This window comes from Amblyomma americanum, chromosome 1 (genome assembly GCF_052857255.1).
Source record: "Amblyomma americanum isolate KBUSLIRL-KWMA chromosome 1, ASM5285725v1, whole genome shotgun sequence".
In the NCBI taxonomy this organism is placed as follows: domain Eukaryota; kingdom Metazoa; phylum Arthropoda; class Arachnida; order Ixodida; family Ixodidae; genus Amblyomma; species Amblyomma americanum.
The window spans coordinates 183,544,111-183,569,648 of NC_135497.1; the positions used below are offsets into that span (position 1 = coordinate 183,544,111).

General features: G+C 48.4%; 1 protein-coding gene across 1 annotated transcript; it reads right to left on the minus strand.

Annotated features, from left to right (window-relative positions):
* Positions 1-528: 528 nt before the first annotated feature.
* Positions 529-24,758, minus strand: LOC144094045 (uncharacterized). The gene is made up of 4 exons (XM_077627905.1): positions 24,603-24,758; positions 16,106-16,241; positions 4,389-4,436; positions 529-2,367 (listed from the first exon to the last, which is right to left on the minus strand). The coding sequence occupies exons 2-4, from the start codon at positions 16,215-16,217 to the stop codon at positions 560-562; spliced, it is 1,968 nt and encodes a 655-aa protein (XP_077484031.1). The 5' UTR covers positions 16,218-16,241; positions 24,603-24,758; the 3' UTR covers positions 529-559.
* Between the last annotated feature and the right edge of the window lie 780 nt (positions 24,759-25,538).

A 25,538-nucleotide genomic window follows, 5' to 3' on the forward strand; every position in this document is an offset into this window, starting at 1 on the left:
TGCGCCACCGCGGCGGCTCACCCAAAGAAAAGTTGTCAAATTTCGGCCGGCATTCGAACCCTCGACCCTTCGGTCGTCAGACAGGCACGATACAGGCTAAGCCACGTAGGCACGATGACGTTTACCAGGGACAACGGAGGGGGTGATGTTTGTGTGGCGTTAGCTTATTTGGAAGACTGCGGTAATCTGAAGTGGACTAGAGGCGTGCTAATCAGCGAGATTCTAATTGGAGTACCATCATGCGTGCCAACAGCAGTGTGGCAGAACTGCAACTGACCGAAAGTGTGGGCTCGCGTTCGGCAGCCAAACATAGCCGCTATGCCACCAATTTGCGGCTGATACCAATAGAGCTTTTTGAAAATCCGGCGCCCGCACATGCCATCGCTCGACGGCACGCGATGCGTAGTTTATCGCAGCAACGCAAGAATAACAAAAAGTAGGAGTCCGACATACAGTTTAATTTTCCAACAGTCATGTGCACTTGGTAGCTACAAGAATAAAATGCAGCACAGAGAAATAAAAAAACTGCATGCACATTAAAAGCTTGTCACTTTGCCATTCAGTTCTTGGCCCGACGTGCTGGCTTCGGGCGCTGCTTCTTAGCTTTGGGTTCCTCGTCATGCTCAACGGAGTCACCAGTGGGGCCATCCTGAGGTGGCGCAGACAGCTTTGCAGAAGACGCTGAAGAATCAGGCTCTCCAGTGCCAGAGAAGTCGTCTTGGCGGGCGCTATTAGACTCGGCGGTTTTCTTAAGCCCCGTAAGCTTTTTTGAAGCAATTTTTTTGCCAGGTTCTTTTTTCATGCGGATCGTGTTCAAGGGCTCATCAGATTCACCAGATGTGTCTTCGCTCTCAGAGCTCTCTGTGCCGACATCCTGAGGTGGCACAGAGAGCTTTGAAATCTTTAACGCAGAAGACGCTGAAGAATCAAGCTCTCCAGTGCCAGAGAAGTCGTCTTGGAGGGCGCTATTAGACTCGGCGGTTTTCTTAAGCCCCATAAGCTTTTTTGAAGCAACTTTTTTGCCAGGTTCCTTTTTCATGTGGATCGGGCTCAAGGGTTCATCAGATTCGCCGGATGTGTCTTCGCTCTCGGAGGAAGAATTCCCACACTCTGCACGCTTTTCCGTTGCCGTGTTCTCACCTTTGCTCCCCTGCATGTTTTGTTCAACAGAATCTCCTATGTCGCCTAAGCGGACAGCGTCCTCAGCAAAGCCCTTGTCGCGTTGGGGTTCAGCGGCCGTGTTTTCTTCACTCTGGAGTTCAGCGGCCGAGCTCTCATCTTCACTCTGGGGCTCAGCGGATGAGCTCTCACCATCACTTAGGGGCTCAGCGGACGAGTTCTCACCATCACTCTCGGGTTCAGCGACCGAGTTCTTGCCTTCACTCCGGGGTTCAGCGACCGAGGTCCCGTTTTCACTGGAGAGTTCCAAATCGAGAAACTTGTTCTCGTCATCGAAAGCTTTGTCCTTTACCCTTTTAGCTGGTACGCCTCTTCTCTTCCCCACCTTCACTTCTACGGCATTCGCCTCGTCTTCCTTCCCTTCTACGGCATTTTCCTCGTCTGCCTTCCCTTCTACGACATTTTCCTCGTCTGCCTTCCCTTCTACGGCATTCCCCTTCTCTACCGTGACTGCTGTGCCGCTTGACTTTAAAGATTTAGTTGATGCGCCCCTGCTCTTTCCAGCTTTGGTTGCCGCGCCCCTGCTCTTTCCAGCTTTGGTTGCTGCGCCACTGCTCCTTCCAGCTTTGGTTGCTGCGCCACTGCTCCTTCCAGCTTTAGCTGCTATGCCAGTGCTCCTTCCAGCTTTAGCTGCTGAGCCAGTGCTCCTTCCAGCTTTAGCTGTTGAGCCAGTGCTCCTTCCAGCTCTGGCTGCTGCGCCAGTGCTCCTTCCAGCTTTAGCGGCTGCGCCAGTGATCTTTTCATCTTTAGCTGCTACGCCAGTGCTCTTTCTAGCTTTAACTACTGCGCCAGTGCTCGCGGCCTTTTTTCCAGTCGTGTTTTTACTTTTAATGTCTGCTACAGCAGGCTTTGCATTTTCACCAGCCTTTTTCTCTAATCCGGGAGGCTTCCTTGCCTTGGTGCTTTTGGCTCGGCCCTCGGTGGCTACGGCTTCGCTACTCTTAGACTTCTTGGAGGCGGTCTTGGTAGATGGTCTCCGGTTTTTAGATCGATCCGACTCGGGTTGGGCGGCTGGAGCCGCAGCCCTCTCTTTACGTTTCGCCTTGGTCGCGAGCTTGACCCGTCCGCTCACGCCCTCCGCGGCCTCTGTTGCTTTCGTACGAACCAGTACTTTTTTTTCGATGGCCGTTATGAACGCCTTTTTGAAGCTTGTCTTGAAACGTGCACCATACACGTCGGGGTACTTTCCTGTGGCAAAGTAAACACAGAAGGCAGTTTCAAAAGTTTGATCGCGCATGCATGCGCCGCACAGAACCATGCGCGCTGCCTCCACCAGCCGTTATTTTTACCGATGTACTATAAAGCGCTCCAAGAAAAGCCAGTTTTTAGCATATTTCACACCAGCAAAGCGAATTCACCTTAACCTAAACCGTAAAATGGAACTATTCCTTTAATGCACCAGCGGCTGCTGCCACTTTCGCAGCATTACCCCACTAAAGGTGTGTGGTTCGAGAGGCGACAACCGAATAATCCGTGCCCAAGAACAGCTATCAGTGGTTTGGTGTCAATAAACTTTTAATCACGAAAGCAGCTTTACTGACATGAAGAAAGCGAAGAATAAAAGGCGCTGTGTGAGATATACAGAGTACGTAATTTTCGTCGCAGTTCTCGGAGGGAGGAATTGGCGGACTTTCAGCGCAGATGTGAATGAACAAGTACTGTGATTTTCATCTGAATACATTTCTTAAATACGTCACCAGCTTCGCAACAGACTGCTCGTCTTCGCCGCGATTTTGCTCATCCAGCCCACAAGATTTACGCTGAGCCTCGTAAAGGGACCCTGAGGGCTAGATGAAATGCGCCTGCATCAATAGATTGCCGCGTCGTAATAAGGCCACTTCCATCGAAAAAGGTTTAAGCTAGAAAATATGAAGAATTGAAATGAAGGTATCGCCACCATCGGCAGTTTTTGCGAGTAAACCGCGGTCACGTCGAGACAGTTCTTTAGCGCGTGGATCTAGGAGGCCAGGCTACACCGCCGTCCACTTTAGTGTTATATAATCACTGTGTCCAGTTCGGTTTCGAGGTAACGCACTTGAATCGAGTGGCGAGAAATTTTTACATCCAATTTTCTCTGAAATAAACGAGTCTTGCTTCCGAACAATCACCTGCACAGACCGAAAGAGCCATAGGGTTGATTTTTACTAAGACCAAAAACTGGACGAAGTTATTCTCAATGTCCCTGCAATGCAGCTGAAACTTTCCCGCACGCACAGGCGCAGCCTAGAGTTTCTGTTCACACTGAAAATGCGTTTCATCTTTGTCATGCCAATGATGGAGAATTTATGACAAATTCTAACGCGCTTGACAATAAAATTTCGCCGCAAGGTTTCTCCTCCTGCACAAGCCTTTACCTGAAAGAAGCCATTTTCACGCTATGCAAAATTTTTACTTGTATGTGCAACCAGCATCTTGCACCGCCCGCATACGTTGCCGACGTGTTCATCAGGATCGCATAGCATTTCAACAGGTATATTTATTTCTGCGTTAAGGCGGAGACATGGCAAGTTGGTACATCATACTTAAGGAAAAACAGCGCACAAAAACGGGACGGAAAAAAAACGACGGCACAACGCGCTGACTAGCAACTCGTTTCCAATCCGCCAGAAGCGAAATATAGCTGGAAAAACATCTAACAAAATCGCAAAATATTAGACAACCCTGACAACTCCAGTTTAGGCCCCATAGGTGAGTAATGACGGGTACACCTACTAACTCTTTCAAGGGGTACGCGAAGAGTAAACCGCCAGGCAGGGGCTATCCCCACTACCCGAAATATTCTGTTTATCATATGCAACAATGTCAATAGCGACATGTGCAGTCTATTGGAAAAAAAAATGGGGGGGGGGGGTCCCGGCCTTGTACTTTTTTTAATACTTCAGTACATGGTACATGCCCATCTACACCTATGTGCGCAATTTTCTACATCTTTTGAGCTAGTAGGAAGAAACTCCAACCAATGTCCTACCAATGCGTGTTACGAATGCCTCTTATGATTTTACAGAACCAAAGCGGGTACGTGCGTACATAAATCAAGCTCTATTCTATGACATACTTCAGCCTTTCAATGAGTGCATTGCGCTGTGTCGTTTGCCCCACATCAAGCGCAGGTCACTTGGCAGCCATGCATGACTCATCACTTCCCACGTCGGTGCTTGCACAGAGAGACAAAGACACGGGCGTGAATATTGGCTTGAAATACAGCTTACCGAAAATGAAGTTTCGGATGAACGCGGGGCTCGCACCTTTAGGGTCAGCTGCAAGAGAACAGCAAAAAGGAAATGAACAATCGGTACAGGTACGTCCATTCCCGAATCAATAAATGACAAACGTGACAAAAGAGGCATAGCTAGTATTATGCTGAAGCACTAAGGCAAGTACGCGCCGCGACAGTTCGCTGCGCCAATACGGTAGATTTGTTCGACTGCAATTTACGCGCGCGAATTTTCCATGCAGCTTACGCTCCGATCACCAGCTGAAAAGGTTCGAAAGAACATCGCAACACTCCTGCCGTGACAATCTATAGCACACACACAGCACACACACGCAGCTTCAGAGCAAAACGCTGCAGGGCACTCGCTATTCGCGAGCTGAACACCCAGGTCGTGAGGAGACTAATGGCGCTGTACGATCACTTTGGTTCCGCAGTTGGTTCAACTTCTACTTTTTTCCGCACTAGCGGATGGTCGCATCACGCTATTGGCTGCTGTCCCGTGATGTAGCAGCGCACCGGCACCAGGCCACGCCTCCTCAGTAAAGGCGGAACCGCATGGCGCGATTCAGGCGCGATTGACGCGCGGATACTGGGACGCGCGCGTCGTTTTGACGCGTGCCCACCACGAAATCGCGCCGCCGCGTGCTGCTGCTCGGAGTAGAAAAAAACGCCTCGCGCGGCGCGTCCGGGGCGCCTCCGCCAATCAGATTTCAAGTAAGTCACGTGGTATTTGGTCACGTGGCATTTTTGGTTTTTGGTTTTGCCACTAGATGGCCCTACTCTCTGCGCATCTCGACGGAGCCTCTTCGGCGCATTTTTTTTCGCTCTGCAGAACCGGCGCGCACGTGAAAAACACGTGCTACTGTTTCGTGCGCGCATCGTGTTCATCGAAAATGGAGAAAGCAGTCTTGCTTCAGAATCAGCATCCCTCTTAACAGTAGCAATCACCTCTTCTGCTCTGTAGTAAGCGCCCGACACTCCATTTTCTATGTCGAGTTGTAAACAAGCAGCGGCCTCTTGGCATGCAGAAAGTACATAGTCGCAGTTTCGCACACACTCTGCTTGAAATTAAGCTTGATAAATATACTTCGGAAAAAAATGTCGTTATGTAATTACACTAAGATTATTTCTATTGCAGTGTTGTGTAAGTTTAAGTGCATATTACATATGCGGTAGCAGGGACAGTAGCTCTGCGGCAGGGACAATTCATGTCGTTGGGAGTTACGTTGTCTGGCAACCCGGAAAACGCGCCGCGAAGGCGCCGTTTCCCTTTTCTCGTGCGGGTGCTCGCGCGTTGACGGCAACGTGGGCGTCCACCGCGCGTCGCGTTTTTCGCTCGCGGAAAACGCGCCATGCGGATCCAGCTTAAGATGGCCGCCCGCGAAGCGGAGTGAAACCGGGCCTAGTAGGTGGTACCTCTGCCGAGGAACACATATTGGCTGCGCGTGACTATTACGAGCGTTGACAGCGACGTCGAGCTTCACTGCGTGCAACAGCGGCAAGCGGCATTTCCCCCCAAGTTGTTTTGTCTCCATCTGCACTGAGTTGGCCGAGCAGATACGCCAGATGTAACAGTGCCGGTGTCGCGATGTGTTTATTTGGAACCGTTTGTGACAGCTTCAAGTGTTCTTTATTCACGCGACATCTTCACGAACACCAGCGAGAAGCAGCTCCCCAGGGTGAAGTTCCTGTGCATACAGCAAGCTTCACAGCGCAGTGAGAAGCGTCAGTGTAGTGAAAGTGATTGCAGTAAGAACGAGTGCTTTTGCGTCAGTCAGTGGTATCGCCTGCAAGTATAATTACGTTTGAAAAGCTTACTACGTACGCCTTGTTTTCCGAGTGCTGAAATGAACTTAGAACTGTACAGGGTACAGCCGATCCTGGTTCGGGTGCACGCGTGTGTGCTGAGTTTGAGAACTGCCGTGAGTGCGACGTGACGAAGTGCTTGCCAACTTCGAGCTCTGCAGCGAGCCGCATTAGTTGCAGCGGTTGCAGTGATCGCGAGCACAAGGCGTCGTGCTGCGGCGTATCCATCACCGATATCGATCGTAGTTCGTGTGTACTGCGTTAAGCGTGGTCCGCATAGAGCGTTTTTCCGGGCGATTCGTCGGCGTCGACGGCAGAGGAGCGTTTTTGTTTTTTTTTTGCCGCGGGAGAGGACGTTTTTGTCAAATCGCGTTATGGCGGAACAGATAAAATCGCCGACGCCGGGAGAGGGCAGCGACAGAGGGCCAATGAGATCCGGGGCGGGCGTCACGTGATTCTGGACGGGGCCGCGCCGGTGAACCCGGCTACAATTACCCGGCCGAAGGAGACTCTCTCGCATGGTGGATGCGCGCTCGCAAGCATTTCGCGCGCGACTGCCAGCGGCTTCACTTCGCTTCGCTTCCTGCGCATCCGTCTGCTTTCAGTATGAATGGGGGCGCGCGCATCGCACAACTGGGCAGCAAAAAAAAATGCCGCTCGGCTACTGACCATGCGGGAGTGAATTCGTCGGCGCCGGCGTCGGGCGCGCGGCGCGATTTCGCCGGCAAAAAACGCTCCATGCGGGCCACGCCTTAGACAACCGCCGTGAGTGCGACGAGACCATTCTGAAATATGTGTTTTGCGTATGCGAAAGGACCTCGGCTGCAAAGCCGTTGGGCTGCTTTTTGTCGGGACTACAGAAGCCTCGCCAGCATTCTGCGGCATTGTGCTCCATGAAGTGCAATTTGCGACTAAGAGTGGCCGGATTACGATGGTATGCCGGTTGCACTGTGAAATCTGTGTGAAAACATCGGTGTGCATAGCAGCTCTCACATATGGAGAGTCTTTATTCCCTGCTGGCTGCGCGGGCCCATATCTGTAGTAAATATTTGCGTAACAAATTGAATGAATCCAGCTTCCCCTGCATGTGAGTGATATCACGGTCTGAGCCGAAGCATTAGTGTTAAGTTTGGGTTGCAACTTATCACCAGATCAGGAACACATATGTACAAACAAAAACCATTGTCACGACTCATGCACCGGTGTTTCACGATGCAGAAGTCTCTAATATGGGCCCACTAGTGCAGCTCTTTTTCATGAGCATTTCATTTTATCTGATGCCAAAAAAGACCAACATCAAAATCTATAATCAACCACAACAGATGCTTAAGCTTCTCAAAGCAAGTAACCCATATACAGTTGTTCCTTATTAATATGAACACTTTGGTTCTGGATCAGAACTGTTCATACGGAGTTTCCATAATAGTGAATCGTGATTAAAAATGAAACATTTTCAGTGAACTGCTGTGATTACAATTTATTTTTTGCTTAGCAGCACGCAGTGAAGTTGCGTTTCAGACAAATGCTTGCAATATTAAGTCCATTATCATGGTTGCCATGGCTATTGGTAAAATGCAGCGATCTCGAAGTACTTCATGAGCCATGACAATCAGGATAAAAACTGTACTCTTAATAAGCGCCTGATCCCACATTTATTGTTGCTTTCACTACACTGCTGTCTCCGAGGTGCTCAACAACTTGGCTTTATTGGTGTCGAACACATGTTAACTAGCGCTTCCTAAGTAAGCTCTACCAGCTTGTGTGAGATATCCTCGAAGCCTTTAGAAGCATATGTCATCAATGCACATGCATCTGCTGAGTTTATTTACCTGTGACTGCCTGCAGTGAACATTATTTGCCTGCTGGATGAAGGCGATGGTGGGCCTTTGGGAATTTGTCACAAATGTAGACTGCTTCCTAGAATTCCTTCGCCTTCATTGCATTTGCTGCATTTCTAAATTTGTTTGCCTGAATGTAGATGCTTGTTTGCACCTTCCACAATGCTCAGCTATAGGTTTTCATAGACACACATCTGTTCACATTTGGTGTTGGTTTATGGGGTTTAACGTCCCAAAGCGACTCAGGCTATGAGTAACGCCGTAGTGAAGGGTTCCGGAAATTTCGACCACCTGGAGTTCTTTTACGTGCACTGACATCGCACAGCATACGGACCTCTAGAATTTCGCCTCCATCGAAATTCGACCGCCGCATCTGTTCACATTTGTCGTACGGCCGTGACAGGGCCACATTTGTGCATATTGCCACAACCACGTTAACAAGGTTTATTTTGATTTTTAAAAGCGTGTTTTGCGCTATTGCACTGTGGTTGGCCCTGCAATGCTGACATTAAGCAGTTTCTGAAAGCCCTACAGTGCCGGTGCAGCCATCGACCTGTCGAGGTTGAGATCACATTTAATTTCAACCCATTTCCTTACTGCTTGAATTGTATTTGAATATTCCCAGCTTTACACCTGTGCTGAGTTCCCCTCGTGGCCAACATGCTTTAACTCGAGTAGTTTTTTTCTTCTTGCCATGTGCTCTGTTTAAAAAAAATCATTAAATTAGTGTTGCAAGTAAACATTGAGATTATAACAAAAAGGTTACACAGTCAGCGAGCGGCCTAATTAATTTCTGCAGTGAACAAAGTGCGCCAGGAAATGAGTCGCCGAGCCTTTCAGTGCCATTGATTTCGACACCAGAAGGAGAAGTGCTTCGTCATTCAGAAAGTGCAAGCGGAGACAGTCGGCGTGCCTGGCAGTTCAATGTTTAACGAAAACTGCACGCTACGCTGCAAGTGGTATGAGGGCAATTCCAGGGTGCAACAGCCATATGATTCAGTCTGTGTTTGTCGCCAAACACTTCTAACAGTCCTTGCACTACGTTATAGTATCTGGTTACCACAGTCCAGACGTTCGCATTGCAGTCTATATTACACGACAAAAATATGCCGGTCCCAATTGGCTTTGTGCATTTTAGCTCTGTCATTTGTCCAAACAGCAAGTTTCCATGCTAAGGCATGCGTGATTTGATGAAGTTTCACCCCAAAGAAACTGTCCATAATTCAAGCCATCATATCACAAGGTGGATATTAACGAGGCATGGCTGCATACAGTAAAATGTAGTAAATGTTTAGTTCTAATAATATCACAAGCACCAAATCATCGCACCATTTCTATGACTAGCATGGGTTCCTAATCGTGAAAAACACTATATACTCTCACACTGCTGAATTGTTGTAGCCCATTAAATTGTGCCTTCCAGATCGGTACGCTTTTTGAAAAGCATTCCTGTGATAGCCAACATTTAGTTTTTCGTGACGTACACTTGCTCCTTAGTCTCTTTGAGAAAGCATGCGGTAAAATCCTTTATAAAATAATGTCTTGCATCGTGCTGTTCCGTGTGGGATTTAAGTGATCCTAGATAGTTAACAGCACTTAGCCCATGCTAACTCTTGGTCATCCTGCCTTTCTTTTTTGGAATCTCGGGCAACCTCAAAGGTGTTGTACTTGGCCCTTCCCTTTTTCTTACATTCATTAATGACCTTCCTTTCACTTGATGGGAATAATGCGCTACACACGGAGAAAAACCGACAGCTGAAACAACGGACACAGGACAAGCTCCCCCCCCCCATGCCCCCCATTGCGCAAATCCCAAATGTTCACCTTACTTTGAACAGACTACAATTTTAGCTCGTGCAAGGGACAAGAAAAAAAGAAGCCTTTGAGATACGGGAAGCCGGTGAAGATGAGTGCGTAAGCACACCCTCGGTGTTGTTATCAAGTGAGGATTTAGATCTAATCAAGAAACGAAGGAGCGTGGGACACAGCCGGTGGCAATGAATTTGATTGTTTTGAACATGTGCATGAAATGCATTTATGTGCCCTCGTACCAGGTTAGATTTTAGTTGTTAGTGCACACCTGTCCTGTGTCCGCCGTTTTTAGTTGTCTATTCATGTCCGTGTGTAGCACGTTATACCCATCAAATGTGCAACCAACTAGCCCACATTGTTGCCTTGCTTCCTTCCACTGTTTAATTTAACTAGTCTTCATTGATTGCTATATGGTCTGCCATTCCACTATCAATATCAACATACCAACCCTCCAGAACAACCATCTGCGTGCTCGGGAATGGCCTGTTTGGCAATCTTAAAAGGACTACATTAACAGTTTTTGCTGTCAGCGATACCTGTCTCCACTGCGAGCTGATGTGTGTCAGTATTTGCTTTCTGCTAGTATCCTACACTGTTTCAAGCGAAGCAACGCGGAGATTTCGATAGTGTGATGTGGTTAAAATGCTAGGCGCATGTGTTTACTCGTGTGACTTATGTGCGTGTGTCGTTTGATCCTTATCCTCATCTGGAATGCCAAGCCAGGTATGTTATGGGGCCAGCATTTACAATGTTTATAAAATGGTGCCTCCTCCTCCTCCTCCATAATAAAGCTGAATTTCACATGTATTTCTGTTGTCATGAATGGAGTCAGGTTACAGCTGCTGTGAATTTTGCGTGTGAATGTAATTTTCTTACATTGACGGCAGTGAAACACATGGAAAGGCACAAACCTCTACTCAATGTTAACTCAGTCATACAGTTGCTGTTTCCTTTCCCTTTGTAACAAGAGTTTTCATATAAGGCCCTAAGGAGGATTATCATTTTGGTGCATTATTTTGAAAAAAGAGGCCACAAAACAAGATATTTGTTTGCCTAATACATGCAGCCCTTCTAGGACTGTTTAAATTCACATACACTCATTGTATGAAGCCGAAAAGTGGGCATAGCCTAGGCAAAGATCTTCAAGCAGTTAAGTTTACGACTAAGTCATTTTCACATAAGGTATGCCTAAAGGCAACTTTGCCAGTTTGAAAACCAAACTGGCAGTGAAATAAGGTTTGCTTTGCAGAAGATTGCGCTAATAACAGCTAGCACGGTCAAAAATTTTATACATGACAAGTTGTGCAGAAAATGCTCACATTTATCGGCTGTTTTTGGAACCAGAATCACTGTTACGATCACTTTTTTTTTCTGCCCAGAAAAGGTCTTAAACATTACTGCAAAGCTATATGAGAGGATATACGTATTTATGCCCTGCACACACTTATATGCTTATTTTTTATTTCATTGCGTTTTTCATGGACGCAGCTTTCACCTAGTAAATATATTTCTACAAATTCTGCTTGAGACAACCACTCTGCATGGTCAGTGCATCCTGTTTCCCTGAATATATGAAGTATTCTTTCCCAACCTCAACCAGGAGCCGTCCAGATGTAAGCCAGTTTACCAACTCCCACATCATGTTATGTTTACACTGAAGGAAAAGGCATGTATGACCTTTTACTAAGTACTAATCAACCACTTTGTTTTCGTTCACATGGGCACTTCAGAATTTTTTGGAGTTGTACAGTTAACGTGCCAGCTTGTTTCTGCATGTGTCGCCATTGACTGGCTCTGAGCACAATTCTCCAGGCTTGTTTGCACTGCTGCATTCTAGCTTGTGCAATTGTCATTGCAATATGAGCTAAGGAATTGCTAAAATAAAACTGGTCGCCCGCTGTCTCTGCAAAGAACAAAGCTGTGCATTTCAGCGCAGTGATAGATGGCTTAGCCCCTTTGTCACCACACTGTGCTATTTCAATTTTGCCTTTTCTAACGGACCGAAAAACCTTACAGAGAGAAAGCAGTACTGTTGCACGGTCACTCTTCTGTGAAATGCACAACTGCTGCAGTTACAACTGATTTTACATATTAAAAATTACTGGGAATGTCATAATTTTCTTGTATATTTGGGTTCTTGTTCGACAGCATAGTACTAAAATATGGAATTTTTAATACATGCACGATTCAGATACACAATACATATATTGACTAATAAATAAATGTATTTTACAATAACAGTTAATTGGGGAGACAGCAAGGAGGCCTGTTTACTTGACATTGTTACTGTCAGCTAAAGTGCGCATGAATTAAAAAGATACAAAATAAAGGCAATTAAAATACATGTAAAAAGACTGCAGTCTGCTAGTTTGAATAACTGATGACTTAACCTCTGTCTGGTCTCAGCTATGTGAATTTCCCTGTCATAATGACAAGCGATCGAATATGTACTGCTAACCTATAGCTTGTTCTAGTCCCATATCCTTGGCTCCGAGAATTCGTGATACGAATCGCGTCGTCGTTCTGAAATTGTTATTGCATGTTAGGGTATAGTGTAACTTTCAATGAGGGCTCTCTTCAAATGTTAGGAGGCAAAAACCTTAGATCGTGGTTGGAACGGAGGCATATATGGGTGATCTTCAGCGGAGGAGGAGGAATAAACATTTTATTAAAATAGCAGACAGGTTCTTGCGGATGACAGCAGTCATCGTATTAGGACGGGTGTATTTTGCCGAGTGTGTGTACGTTGGGATATGTGTTGGTTTGTAGGAGTCTCCAGTCCCTAGATTGTCAGCGTGTAAGTTTAGGATGGGGTTGTGCCATTGTCTGCCTGGCGCGTCTTTGGCTGTCGAGGATATCTTGTGGCAGCGTAGGTGTGAGGTATTCCTCCCAGGTCGATTTGTCCGCGTCTCAGAAAATTAGTCCTAGAGCCAGGCGGTCCGCCCGTTCGTTCCCTGTACACCTTCGTGAGCGGGCACCATGTGATGATGTGATCTTCTCGAAGGTTGGTTCCTAGTATGCCTAGGATGCTCCGAGGAAGGACGCCTCTGATAAACAGTCGGCAAGCTTCTTGCGAATCCGTGAGAACACGTGAAGATTGCCTCTTGCCCTCTGCCGCTCGTATGGCTAGTGCTATGGCTGCCGCTTAGGCCACGGCCATGCTCTTGGTGCGGATTGTCGCCGACGCGATTGCTTGGTTCCCTCTAGTGACAACCGTAGCAAATGCTCTCAGCCTCAAGGGGTAGGGAGTTGCGTCTGTGTAGTGAGTGTTTGGGTCGTTGCGTAACCGTTCGAGTGCCACCGCTCTCGCTCGTCTGCGGCCGGCGTTAAACATGGGGTGCATGTTCTTGGGTATTGGGTCCACGTGTATGCGTTCCCTGTCTCGTCAGGGTATTTGGTGTGTCTCCTTCACGCAGGATTGGGGTGCCAAGGGGTAGTGAAGTCTGTGTAGTAAAGCTCTACCTTGGGTTGTCGAGTCGAGTTTCTCTCTCTGCGCGTTCAAGACTGCCGCGTCGTGTTCATCGTATGTAATGTAAATACCCAGACTCTCCAGACGCTCTCTGCCAGTGCAGTCAGGGAGGCCCAGTGCAGCTTTGTAGGCAGTGCGTATGAGTACGTTGGCCTGCTCTGCTTCACATCTGCGTGAAAGCTGGTATCGCAGAGCGTACGTAATGTGACGAAGGCTTGTACCAGTCTCCTAGTGTCGTCCTCCTTCATGCCGTCCTTACTGCGGGCGATTCTTACGAGTCTCGATACACTCCTGGCCGTGTGTTTGAGTGTTTAGCGTTGACGATACGCTGCCCGTCTCCTGAATTAGCATGCCTAGCACCCTGAGCTCCTTGTTTGACCTGGCTTCCGTTGATCCCCAGGTTGAGGATGGGGGAGCGCGTCTGCTGGGTGTTTTTAGGTCTAATTTGTATAAATTCCGATTTTTCCGGTCTTCAGCGGAGTCTAGCCAACTAGCAGTCCAACGAGTTGTGTCGCGATCGCGGTGTGATGCCTGTTATCACTTTCTGAAGTAGAAATAGCGCAAACGTTAATCGTTTCCCGCGGCGCTGTTTTAGAACCTCGCCTGCGGTGTTGCAAAATTTGTTGCAACTTCGTTCGTGGACGTCAGAATCGGCCGCGCCAAGATTCATGGCTATCACAGCCGATCGCGGTTTTACCTGCTACGAAAAATCTCACTGCTAAACATGTCTCGGGTGAGCCACCATATCAATGTGTGTGTATTCGTACGGCAAGATATTTTCGTGTTTTGCTACGGCACATGCCTGTGCTGCCGCACGGGCGGCACTGACGAGCGCGCCAATCATAACGCCGGAGTCGTCCGCTCGGTCGCATGCAGCAAACTTGATCGTACAACACCTCATCCGCAACGCACCCTCACGCGGCCGTGCGCATGGCCGCAAGGACGCGTGCGCATGCGGAAAAAAAGTGATCGTACAGCGCCCGTGACTCGCATATTCGACTTCGGACGCGCCTACGAAGTGAGGGCGCAACCGCAGTTTGCTCGGGCTTGAGCTGGAAAAACAAAGCTATTGCACTTCAAAATGTGAACGATAGTCAGGGTAGAACAGTCGTGCGCCGGTGTGCAGGTAACACGTGTATTTACGTAAATCGCCGATAGCGAGTTATCAGGAGGAATAAAAACCACCGAGCCAGAGCGTACTGCGCCTTGCACTTCGCTGGCCGACAGTGCATCCGGTCTGCGCTTACTCTGAGTGTCCCGAGAACGATCGTCTACCGCCGGCAGATCCGCTGCGCGAGTAAAAGGCGCAGGCACCGGCAATGTCTGGTCCCGTGGGAAGGTTAGAAAACGACTTGTGTCGAGTCCCGATTTCTGCTGGTGACTATATATACACGCGTGCACTGCTTCTAGTAAGCCCCGGGGCTGCAGTGAGGCGGTGCTCCTTTCCAGGCTACGAAAAAAAAATACCAGGAAGCAGCACTTCCGACGTTCTGTCTGATTTGATTATGGGGTTTTAACGTCCCAAAGCGACTCAGGCTATGATAAAGCTGAATGGCGCAAGGGAATGAACACAGGAAGACACATAGACATAAAGAGCGCCTAAATAATAAAGCGCATAAATAATAAAAAATTTATAATAAAGTTGTAAAGTGGCCCTGTGTCTTCCTGTGTTCGTTCCCTTGCGTCATTCAACTTTATGATGAACGAACTAGCCCAACAGCAAGTACTTCTGTCAAACTATGAGGGACTCCGTAGTCAAGGGCTCCAGAACTTTACACCACCTGGGGTTCTTTAACGTCCACTGACATCGCACAGTACACGGGCCTCTAGAATTTCGCCTCCATCGAAATTCGATCGCCGCGGACGGGATCGAACCCGCGTCTTTCGGGCCAGCAGCCAAGCGCCATAATCACTCAGCCACCACGGCGGCCCCCGATGTTCTGTCTACCGGAAGTTTTGGAATCGGGAAGGATAAAGGCAGAACAATGAATACAAATATCGAGAATAGCTGGCTCTCGAAGTTAAATCGCTTAGCTTGCCACGATGACCTCTGCCAAACCGCGACTGCAACAAAACAGTTTGCTGGATCCAGCCAACTGGATAAAGCGTATCGATACCCTTCATCGACATCTGAAATTTAATGCGACGCACATAAGGATAAAATCGTTTGCCTTCACAATAGCCTCGCTCGCGCTGAAATATCGCTCAGTGCTGGCTATCTGCAAACGCAAAGCGTGCCGCTGCCTTGTTTGTAGCGCTTGCTTCGTTCGTCTAAAAACGCAGTTGCTTACAGGCGCCTGGAAGACGGACTGTGGCGCCTCAAACACTTGAGCTCGACGAGCCTCCTCGCGTTCACAGCGTTTAACTGTATTTAAAGGGGCACTGAAAATAAATGGAAGTCCTGTACCTACAGACACCGTCGTGGCCCATTATTCCCAGGTGAGAATTACCGCAGAGGATCCCTGAGGCCAGGTTACAGTGACGTTTGCCAAAAGCAGTGATCACAGAGTCCCTTTAGGTCTCGAAGTCACAAATTTGAGAGTAGTGGGAAAATGCGTGTGGTGTCTGCTGCCAAACAAACGGCATCACTGCCACAGAAGAGCCACAGAACAGGTTCTAGCCGAGAAAAAAAAAAGTGATTGTGTTGCCCTCAGTGCCCATATATAGAAGAGTATGATGGAGCTTTGCAATTCAGCCGAGCAAGTGTCATTGCACAATGTATTGAAGAACAATCCATTATTTTACATTTAAGTGCAAACTAGGCAGACAAAGAGGGCGCGCACTCACCGCAGTTGTTAACAGCATCTACGATCTTGTCGATCATCTTAGGCGCCTTCCTGCTGGTTGCCGCCTTTTGGTCGGTGGAGGACTGCTCCTCTTCAGACGAATCACTGTCCATGTCCCGGATACGCTTCCTGGGAGCCTGCGGTAGCGGTATCAAAGTTCTTTTGTCTGCGATTGACAGACGTACATGCCAGGATACGAGCTCACGCAAACAAAAATGCCAACACAACTGTTGGCGCCAACAGTGACAAATTGAAATACCAAAAGAAGGAAGCTGGAGCTCGCGGGTGGCTCGCAGAAACCTGGAACAACACGAGGCTGAAGACTCGGTGATACTCGAATACAGGCAAAAGCAGTGTAGCTGTGTAGCTATTCACTATTTCCTATACTGCCTTGCTACTATATTTATTTTACCTTCTTATAGCCAGTAAAAATAGCTGTAGCTTTCTACGAAACTGGCAAGCTATTACTAGCTTTTTCACAACTTTTCGCGAGCCTATTGAAGAGCTTTGCGAAACGTCCAAGACGTGGACTCTAGTGCTAACAGACAGCATGCTGCAAAAATGTGCGACTTAGGCTTAGCCTAATAATTAAGTGAAGTGTCTTCCACTGTTTGGAGGACCACTGTTTGAAGAGGAGGTCAAACATAAGAGGTGTTCGATCGCTCATAAAGGATGAGCTTGTCACGGCTGCCAGTCCATGTCTGGCTCGAAGAATTAGTGTTGCTGGAGTGTGCAGCGTAGGTTTCCTTATTTTTATAGCCTCAGAAGCTTTGTACGGTTCACACCATCATGCCTCTGGCAGAGTATTCGGGCTGTGCCTACACACTATAGTATACCGAGAGCTGTCGGTGACACGAAGGCGGGCTGACTATCTTTAAAGGCAATTCGATTATACCAAAGGTAAAACCTATCACCGGCATATCTTGTGTGCATAGAAAATGGCAGAACTACGCCAACGTACGCATGTAGCGCCGTGAAGAAAATTTGTCCAAGATAATCACAAGACTGTCTCGGGCTGCAAATATTCTGAACTTTTTTATGATCGTCCGACGACGCGTTTTTTTATTGACCATCGTGACTAGGGCTCTTCAAGCCACTACGAGCCGCCTTCTATTCAAGTGACAAGGATTTACAAACTTTTTTGTAAGCACTACGGCCTATCAAGAGTACAAGGAGACTTCTGCTGCGAACGAAGTGGTAATTAAGCTAACGACGATGGTCAACACTTGCTACAGCTGTAGACAAGTGTGGAAGCCGCACGAGGCTCCGCTCGCGCGGCTTCCTGCCCTGCATTAGTGACATCTACGTTTGCTTTGGCTTCTGGGATTGAAATAGCTTGTTTCCGAGCACATGGCGAGCGTGTCGTATTCTTTCGACTGCCACTGGTCGCCAGCTGCTGTTTGCGCATGCAGATAGCTGCCGGAGGTGCACTCGGCCTACTTATCACGAAGCAAGCAGCAGGCATGGCGTCAGCGGTGGATTAAGGGGGACGGGGGGGACTAAGGGGGCTGCAACCCAGGGCCTCACCTCGGACAGTAGAAGGGGTCCCATTTATTCTAACCTGCTTAGTATATGGAACCATGGGCAACGCAACTTCGAGCGACATGTATGAAGCGAGAAAGCCAGAACGAGCAGACGGGGCCCCCCGCCTAATGTAAGAGCATGCGTTTATACTGATCATTTGGGGAGAGCTTGAGCTGCAAAAACAGGAATCCCACACCAAGCCGGCGGGGCCCCCTTTCTTACAAAGTGAGGTGCGTTTGCTTGGGAGAGTTTTCGTGGTTCCCTGTCAGTCCGTCTTTCCAGTGCTGTCTGGAGAGGAGGGGCAAGGGGAAACACCTAAAACATGTAAAGTGGGATGAGTACCTAAATCTCCTTTGCCCCTCGTCACCACCACGCCACTCTCCACCTCTCAAATAGTTCCGTCGCTGTCCTTTTCATAGAAAGGATGTGCTGCAGTACCCAACAGTGCCTCCCATTCGACTTTTCTTTACAGTGATGGTAATTTGGGCGGGGTACGATGAGTTCGATAGCAGATGATGAGTCCGATGGCAGAGTCTAGGCAGGAAAGGAAAGAAGACATCACACGTGCTTTTGTCCGTGTGCGGTGGGACATGGAATGTTCATTGTTCGGGCTAGGGTCGTGGAAGAGTGAAGGGGGAAGTTGGGGAAGTTGGAGAGCTGGACCGAGAGGCCTGTCCCCAGGGCCCATTCCTGCCTAGTGGCTGCGAACCCTCGCGCGCGCTCGACGGAAAAACTAGGTCAGATTGGCAGCCGAACTTTCCAGAAAGAAGTAGAAAAAGATGACTCAGAGGCGACGGAGAGCGCGTAACTTCGCCCGCGCTAGGAGTCGCACTCTCCCCTTCGTTCTCGCCCTCGGCGTCGACGGGACGAAAGAAAAATCGAGAACCTCCCAGAACAGACGATTGCTCCTAGCCAATAAGAAGACGAGACCGGAACGGGAGAAGTGAGTTTGTACTGAGAATGAGGGAATTTGTACAAGGAACTATGTGTGTGACCGCCTTCTTTGGCGCTAGTAACAGACAGACGCGGCGCGCGTCTATGAAAGGAAGTTTATCGCGGCCTGCTATTCAGCTTGCATAAGCCCGCCCGCTGAGGAGATCCCCAGGGACGCAACACTTTCGGCCAGCCACGGACCATCCAGGCAGCGTGCGCCAGTCATCGGACGGCCACCATTAGACACCTGCGGTCGGGTCGGACTGACGAAGTGCCCGGTGCGGTGAACAGTTAGCATCCATTCATGCGAAAATGCTCGGTTGGAAGCATCAACGAAAGGCGAAGTTGGAAAGAGAAGAGGGCGAAAAAACCTACCAAAGATGACAAAGTACCTACTGAATGCAGCTTCCGCGGAGCAGTATAATCTGTCTACATAGAGTCAATGTCAAACTCCCAATAGTACCGACTATGCTTCTGTGGAGGACTTGCCAACTCCATCATCACGGTTTTTTTGGCAAGAAGTAAGGTTTGACTCATCTTGCTTGTCTGGATTCTGTGAAAACGGTGCCAACCTCGGTCGTCCATATTTCTGAGCAACCGACGCTAACCGAGCCCTGCCCTGTTCCTGAGTCTGCAACGTCTATGTTACTCAGCCGGGCCCCTGCCACAGAGCTCCAGGTGTCCGGTCCGCCACGCCAGATTTCTACTACTGCTGATCAACAGGTGCCAAACCTCCCCGATGAGCCTCCTTCTACTGACGAGCGCCAGGAAACACCACTCCAAGAACCGACTCACTTGTTTCCTGTTAGTTTGGCTTCAAATAATCATGTTCCCACCCACATGTGTGCCTCGTGAGGACGAATGAGACGGCTTCTCGTTGCGGAAACAGAGAAGTAGAGACATCCCCTCAGCAAGAGGTACGTTGCGAGATTCTCCGAAGTGGCCCTGCTAAGTGGCCGGACGTTATTACTGACAGCTTTCGGAGTGTATGACTTGAAAAAGGGTCATTTTATTTTCAAAATCGGGCAGAAAATTTTCCGTCTTCCGAAAGGCAATACAAAACTCAGAAACGCTACATGCCACCTCATCTTTTCGTGCGAAAGGCTGTAAAGGTGGAGGCGTACGAGCGACACTGGTTAATGTACTTCGAGTCCAAAGATTCCGTTTACTGTTTCATGGGCAAACTATTTTCTATTTCAAGCAACACCAGTGATCTCACCCCGCAAGGCTTTTCTGATTGGAAAAGAGCAGAAGAAAAGGTTTGCGCACATGAAAATGGCGTCGAGCAGCGGAACTGCGTGGCAGCAAGACTCGCCAGCTCTAACTCGAGCAGCACAATTGTCAAGGAGCTGTTTAAGCATCTTGTCACAGAGACCGCTCACTGGACAGAGGTGTTGAAGCGCGTAGTCGTTGTAGTTTAACTTCTAGCTGAGCGCAACCTAGCGTTTAGGGGCAGTGAGATTTTTGGTTCACCGAGAAATGGCAATTATATGGGAGTGCTTGAGGCCATTGCCAAGTTTAATCCTTTTCTAGAGGAGCACATCAAACGCCACGGGAACAAAGGAAAAGGTCCCCCATCGTATCTGTCAAAAACCATTTGTGATGAATTTATAGAGCATATGGCAAAGGCTCCCAAGGAACGTCTCGTTGACGAAGTGAAACGCGCAAAAAAAATTATTCTCCAATTGTTAATTCGACTCCAGACGTTACTCACGTTGATCAGCTGTCAGTTGTTTTACGATACTATTTAAATGAGAAAGTGTACGAATGCTTTCTTGGATTTGTTCCAATCTAACAGCATACCGGCTTGTATCTTTTCGATACCGCGATGTCCCTCTTGACGACCAATGGCATCTCAAGTGATGATTGTAGGGGCCAAGCTTATGATAATGCGAGTAATATGTCAAGAAAATACAAAGGACTGCAAGCTCAAATGAAACGCCTGAACGAATTGGCAGTCTACGTCCCGTGTGCTGGTCATTCACTAAACTTAGTTGGCGTGTGTAGCGTTGACAGTTGCCTTGAGGCAGTCAAACTTTTCAATGTAATTCAGAGACTATGTGTCCTTTGCTGCCTCACCTAAGCGATGAAGGTATCTTTTGGACAGCATGGGCGGAACTGGCCAGCAGCTTGTTTTGAAAAGTATCTGAGACACGCTGAATCATATAAGGCCATTCTGAAAAATTTCAATGTAGTCTTGTGTTGCCTTGAAGCTATATCAAAGAACTAGGAAGAAAACGGTGATACTAGGAACGAAGCGCACTCTCTTGAAGAAAATGACAAAACTAGAGACTGCATTCATGGCGATTTTCTAGTGAGAAATCTTGAATCGCTTTGACAAAACGAGCGTAGCACTTCAGAAACCAGGCCTAGACATTTCAACTGCTGTAGACCTGCTGAGCTCTCTAGAAGGCTTTGTTAATTCTTTGCGACCTCTCTTTGATACCTTCGAAAAGAGCACGCACGCTAATAAGTACCAATCAATGTTATTAGGATGAGGGCAAACGCATCGTTTTGAGTAAGCACCCGGACGGAAAAAGCGATAGCGCGCTACAAGGTAGAAAAAAGTTTATCGTAGAGACCTACAATGTTGTACTTGACAGTATAGTCTCTGCTTCGCGAGTGCGAAAGGCTGCCTACACTGAACCCTGCGAAAGGTTCGGATTCTTAAAATTGCTGACAGAAGTTGGGAGCGAGGCCTCTCTGGCACAGCAGGCTGAGAACTTGCTGAAGACCTACAAAAATGATTTGTAGCCAGCATTTTCCGCTGAAATCGTTTGGTTTGCGAACTTTCTGCACAACTTTGTGTGCAGGACACCAGTCCCCTGAAAATAATGAAGTTGCTGCATGAAAGAGTGCTGATTGATGTGTTTCCGAACCTTTCTATTGCTTTGCGAATGTGGTTAGCATACCCCTGGCAAACCGTGAGACCGAACGATCGTTTTCCAAGCTGTCGCTGATAAAAAATCAGCCTTCGTTCGATCCTCCTTGACGACAAAGTGAACTCGCTTGCTATCATGTCCATTGAAAGTGACCTCCTCAGCGATCTATCCTTCGAACAGACTATCTGATTTCGCCAAAGCGAAGGCGCGAAACATGCCACTGACCCGCCGCGGTGGCTCAGTGGTTAGGGCGCTCGACTACTGATCCGGAGTTCCCGGGTTCGAACCCGACCGCGGCGGCTGCGTTTTTATGGAGAAAAAACGCTAGGGCGCCCGTGTGCTGTGCGATGTCAGTGCACGTTAAAGATCCCCAGGTGGTCGAAATTATATCGGAGCCCTCCACTACGGCACCTCTTTTTTCCTTTCTTCTTTCACTCCCTCCTTCATCCCTTCCCTTACGGCGCGGTTCAGGTGCCCAAGGATATGCGAGACAGATACTGCGCCATTTCCTTTCCCTCAAAACCAATTTATTACTATTATTTATTAAAGATGCAATTTTAAAAGAGGACTGTTTGCGGTATACGTGAATAGTTCCAATAAATTCGTTGTGTTGCCCCGCCGCGGTGGCTCAGTGGTTAGGGCGCTCGACTACTGATCCGGAGTTCCCGGGTTCGAACCCGACCGCGGCGGCTGCGTTTTTATGGAGGAAAAACGCTAAGGCGCCCGTGTGCTGTGCGATGTCAGTGCACGTTAAAGATCCCCAGGTGGTCGAAATTATTCCGGAGCCCTCCACTACGGCACCTCTTCTTTCTTTCTTCTTTCACTTCCTCTATCCCTTCCCTTACGGCGCGGTTCAGGTGTCCAACGATATATGAGACAGATACTGCGCCACTTCCTTTCCCCCAAAACCAATTATTATTATTATTACTCCCAGCCGCCACGTTGCCAATGAAACGCTGAGCAGTGTAATTCAAGATATACAAATCTTCGTCGTTCGTCTCTTGTTTGTTCATGTGATATTTAGCGTGCTTATAAAGAACTGTATGCTTGTTTTTGATAGTGCCACGTTTATTTGGTGTCGTCCTTGCAAGTCTTACAATTACCAAAAACATTTTGAAATAAAGTTTTGTAATTACAGTTGGTAATTTTCATCTGTATTCTAGTGCATTTTATGGTGTTTGTATTGCCTTAAGTATAGTATATATCTATTGCATATTTATAGAGTCTCGTGTATAGCGATTACTGCAGTCTGATAATTGAATTTTAATAAAGAATGTTTTGGATACAACCATGCGCCTCCCCACTGGATTACACTTAGTGAAGCAAACAAAGCCTAGCTTCAGAAGGATCGATATCTGAGCTGTGTTGTCTTTTCCACGTTCTTGTCCATCTTGAGTGCACTAAACTTTTCCTTAAAGCCTAGCTTTTACTGAAAACAGAATGCAGATTAATCGCAAACTGAACATGTGTGTTGGTGTTTACAACAGCACGCGTTTCAAGCAAGGTTGGTTGGTTGGTTGGTTTTTTCGGGAAAGGAAACGGCGCAGTATTTGTCTCACATATTGGCGGACACCTGAACCGCGCCGTAAGGGATGGGATGAAAGAGGGAGCGAAAGTAGAAAGGGAGAAAGGGGTGCCGTAGTGCAGGGCTCCGAAAAATCGCGTTTCAAGCGTTTTGTTGTTTCCCTTATAATAATCATCATAATAATAATCTCGTTGATCGCACTTCGTTCTTTTTAATTTTGTGGAATTAAAATGAAACATGGCATATTTCCAGTAGCGTAGCAGACATGGGAGAGGGGAGTCAGTATAGGGAAAGGGGGCCTGCATGCGCATTAGCCCAGGGCCTCCATTTTTCTTAATCCGGCCCTGCATGGCGTAGCGCCGTTGGGCGCTTCATCGCTTTTGCCCGCCACCGAAACGCTCTGTCCGGCTGTGCACGGCGCGCATAGCAATTCGCGACTAGTGGTGGTTAAAAAAATATAACAAAACGCTTGCTTACTGACCAATCAAGTTTCAAACCACGAAACATCTCTCCTTCGCTCTAGACGCCTGTGAACATCGAAACAATGATATGCTTTTACATAGTTATGACCACTCGTTTACGCACACGCACGCAGTTCGTCAACAATCCTGCACGCATCGTGACCCCTTGCGGCGCCGTAGTGGAAGGCTATAGGTAAATTTCGACCGCCTGGGGTTCTTTAACGTGCACTACATCGCATAGTATACGGGCGTTTTTGTATTTCTCCTCCATCTAAGTGCGACTGCCGCCGCTGAGGTTCGACCCCGCGAGGCTCCATGACCGAATGCTATAGCCACTGAGTCATTGCAGGGGATAGTTACTGAAAAAAAAGCCCTTCGCTAAAGTAGTCCTCTATGCAGTCGAATAGGCGTGCCATGGACGCTGGTGCGCGGATATCAAATCAACCCTCGAGAAAGCGCCAGTCATGCTCACCATGAAATACGTAGGCGCTGCGACACCTGCTGCCAACGAAATGGTACCTTCACAAGAGTATACAGTTGAAAAAGAACGCTATATAAAAGACGCAGGGCCAGAAAAAGCTATTTCACCCAACCGTCTCGGAGCCTGCTACTGTGGATAAGAGCATGTAGGAAAAGTACAATTGCTTTCTGTCAGCGAAATTAGATTACAGAAAGACGCGTACGGAAATGCTCGGAACAATGCTTCGTTCATCTGGCGAAACTTCCCAAGACGAGTACAGCGCCGCAAGGCTTAAAGCTATAAAAATAGATGAAGACAGGTAAGGTGACGGGTTACCGTATAGCAACCCGCGCTAAGCAGTCGATATCAGAGCGCCAGTCAGCGGTTGGCGGCGTTTGGCGTCCGAGCGGAAAAACTAAAAACAAGCACGCCCACCAGCGCGAAAGAACAGACTCGGTGACTAATCAACTCGCGCAACGCTTGACCCTTTCCTTCAAGGCCGCCTCTGCCACGGCCGAAGTTCAAACGAGCAAAACAAACGCGGCACACGGTGTCTACCAGAAGGCACCTGGCAGCAGTAAGGTTGCCTAATTCAGACTTCGGTTTCCCTCGCTGCTCTCGAATGAGGCACGGCGTGCGGCTATGCGGTGCTATGTGGTAATGCGTAGGCCTACGTCAGCGCTTCCAGTAGGGCGAAAAGAAAACCCACTTACCAAGAGGCCTAAGGGATAGCACCCTACTCGCAGAGGTTCAACGGTTCCGCTGCTCGCGGAAGGTCAATCTCGAGAGTGCCGGCGCTCACTCAAGGTCAGCCCGAGAGGCCTGGTGCTCGTATGGATGGCTGTCCACGAAGACAGATCTCGCAGTGCTGTCCCCTCGCGGCAGCAGGCCAGCTCCGACTGAGCTGCAGGGTCCGGCTGCGTGCACGCGAGCCCGAACGCGCATATGGAACGCGCATTGTGCTCTTCCTCCTTGATTCACAGTGGCGCCCTCTAGGTGGCGTACGCAGCTGTGCAGTGTGACCTGCACTTTTTCCCGTCGCACGCAGTGAAGCGCAAGGGCCTCCCACTTGCGTTTTTTCCGTTGTTCATTATTACATCTTATACAAAACCGAAAAGTAGGAAGACAAAATGAAGGGGCATTTTGACGGACACTTTTTTTTTCTTTTCTCGAAAAAAAATGGCTTATGAAGGTTTTACGTCCCAAAACGACTCTGGCTAGGTGGGACGCCGTAGTGAAAGGCTTCGGAAATTTTGCCCTCCTGAGGTTGTTTAATGTGCACTGACATCGCACAGCACACGGGTCTCTAGAATTTCTCCTCCATCGGAATGCGACCGGCGTGGCCGGGATCGAACCCGCGTCTTTCGGATCAGCAGCCGAGCGCTATAACCACTTCGCCACCGCGGCGGCTCTCGGAAAAGAAATTGCGACCTGACTCGTGCACAGCCTTTCCGTTGTTTTACAACGGAGAGGATATAGACCTCCTTCATGTTTGCAAACAAACGAGGTGGCGTTCCAGTCGCTAGCGGGCTCGCGGTAGGCAAAAGGCCAGGGAGTGGCGTCGCGGAAAGGAGTTGAGCGCGGGGTTTCAGTGCTTATAGGCGCGTTGTCAGTTTCTGCGAATCACAGCAATGGTTGATGCTTTCAAC

What these genes read in the sequence shown, in the direction of transcription:
- LOC144094045 (XM_077627905.1), bottom strand. Translation starts at nt 16,217, where the DNA reads ATGGACAGTGATTCGTCTGAAGAGGAGCAGTCCTCCACCGACCAAAAG. An exon ending in AGATGCTGTTAACAACTGCG is followed by an intron (nt 4,437 to 16,105) that starts GTGAGTGCGCGC and finishes GTTCTCTTGCAG; the next exon opens with CTGACCCTAAAGGTGCGAGC. An exon ending in CATCCGAAACTTCATTTTCG is followed by an intron (nt 2,368 to 4,388) that starts GTAAGCTGTATT and finishes ACTTTGCCACAG; the next exon opens with GAAAGTACCCCGACGTGTAT.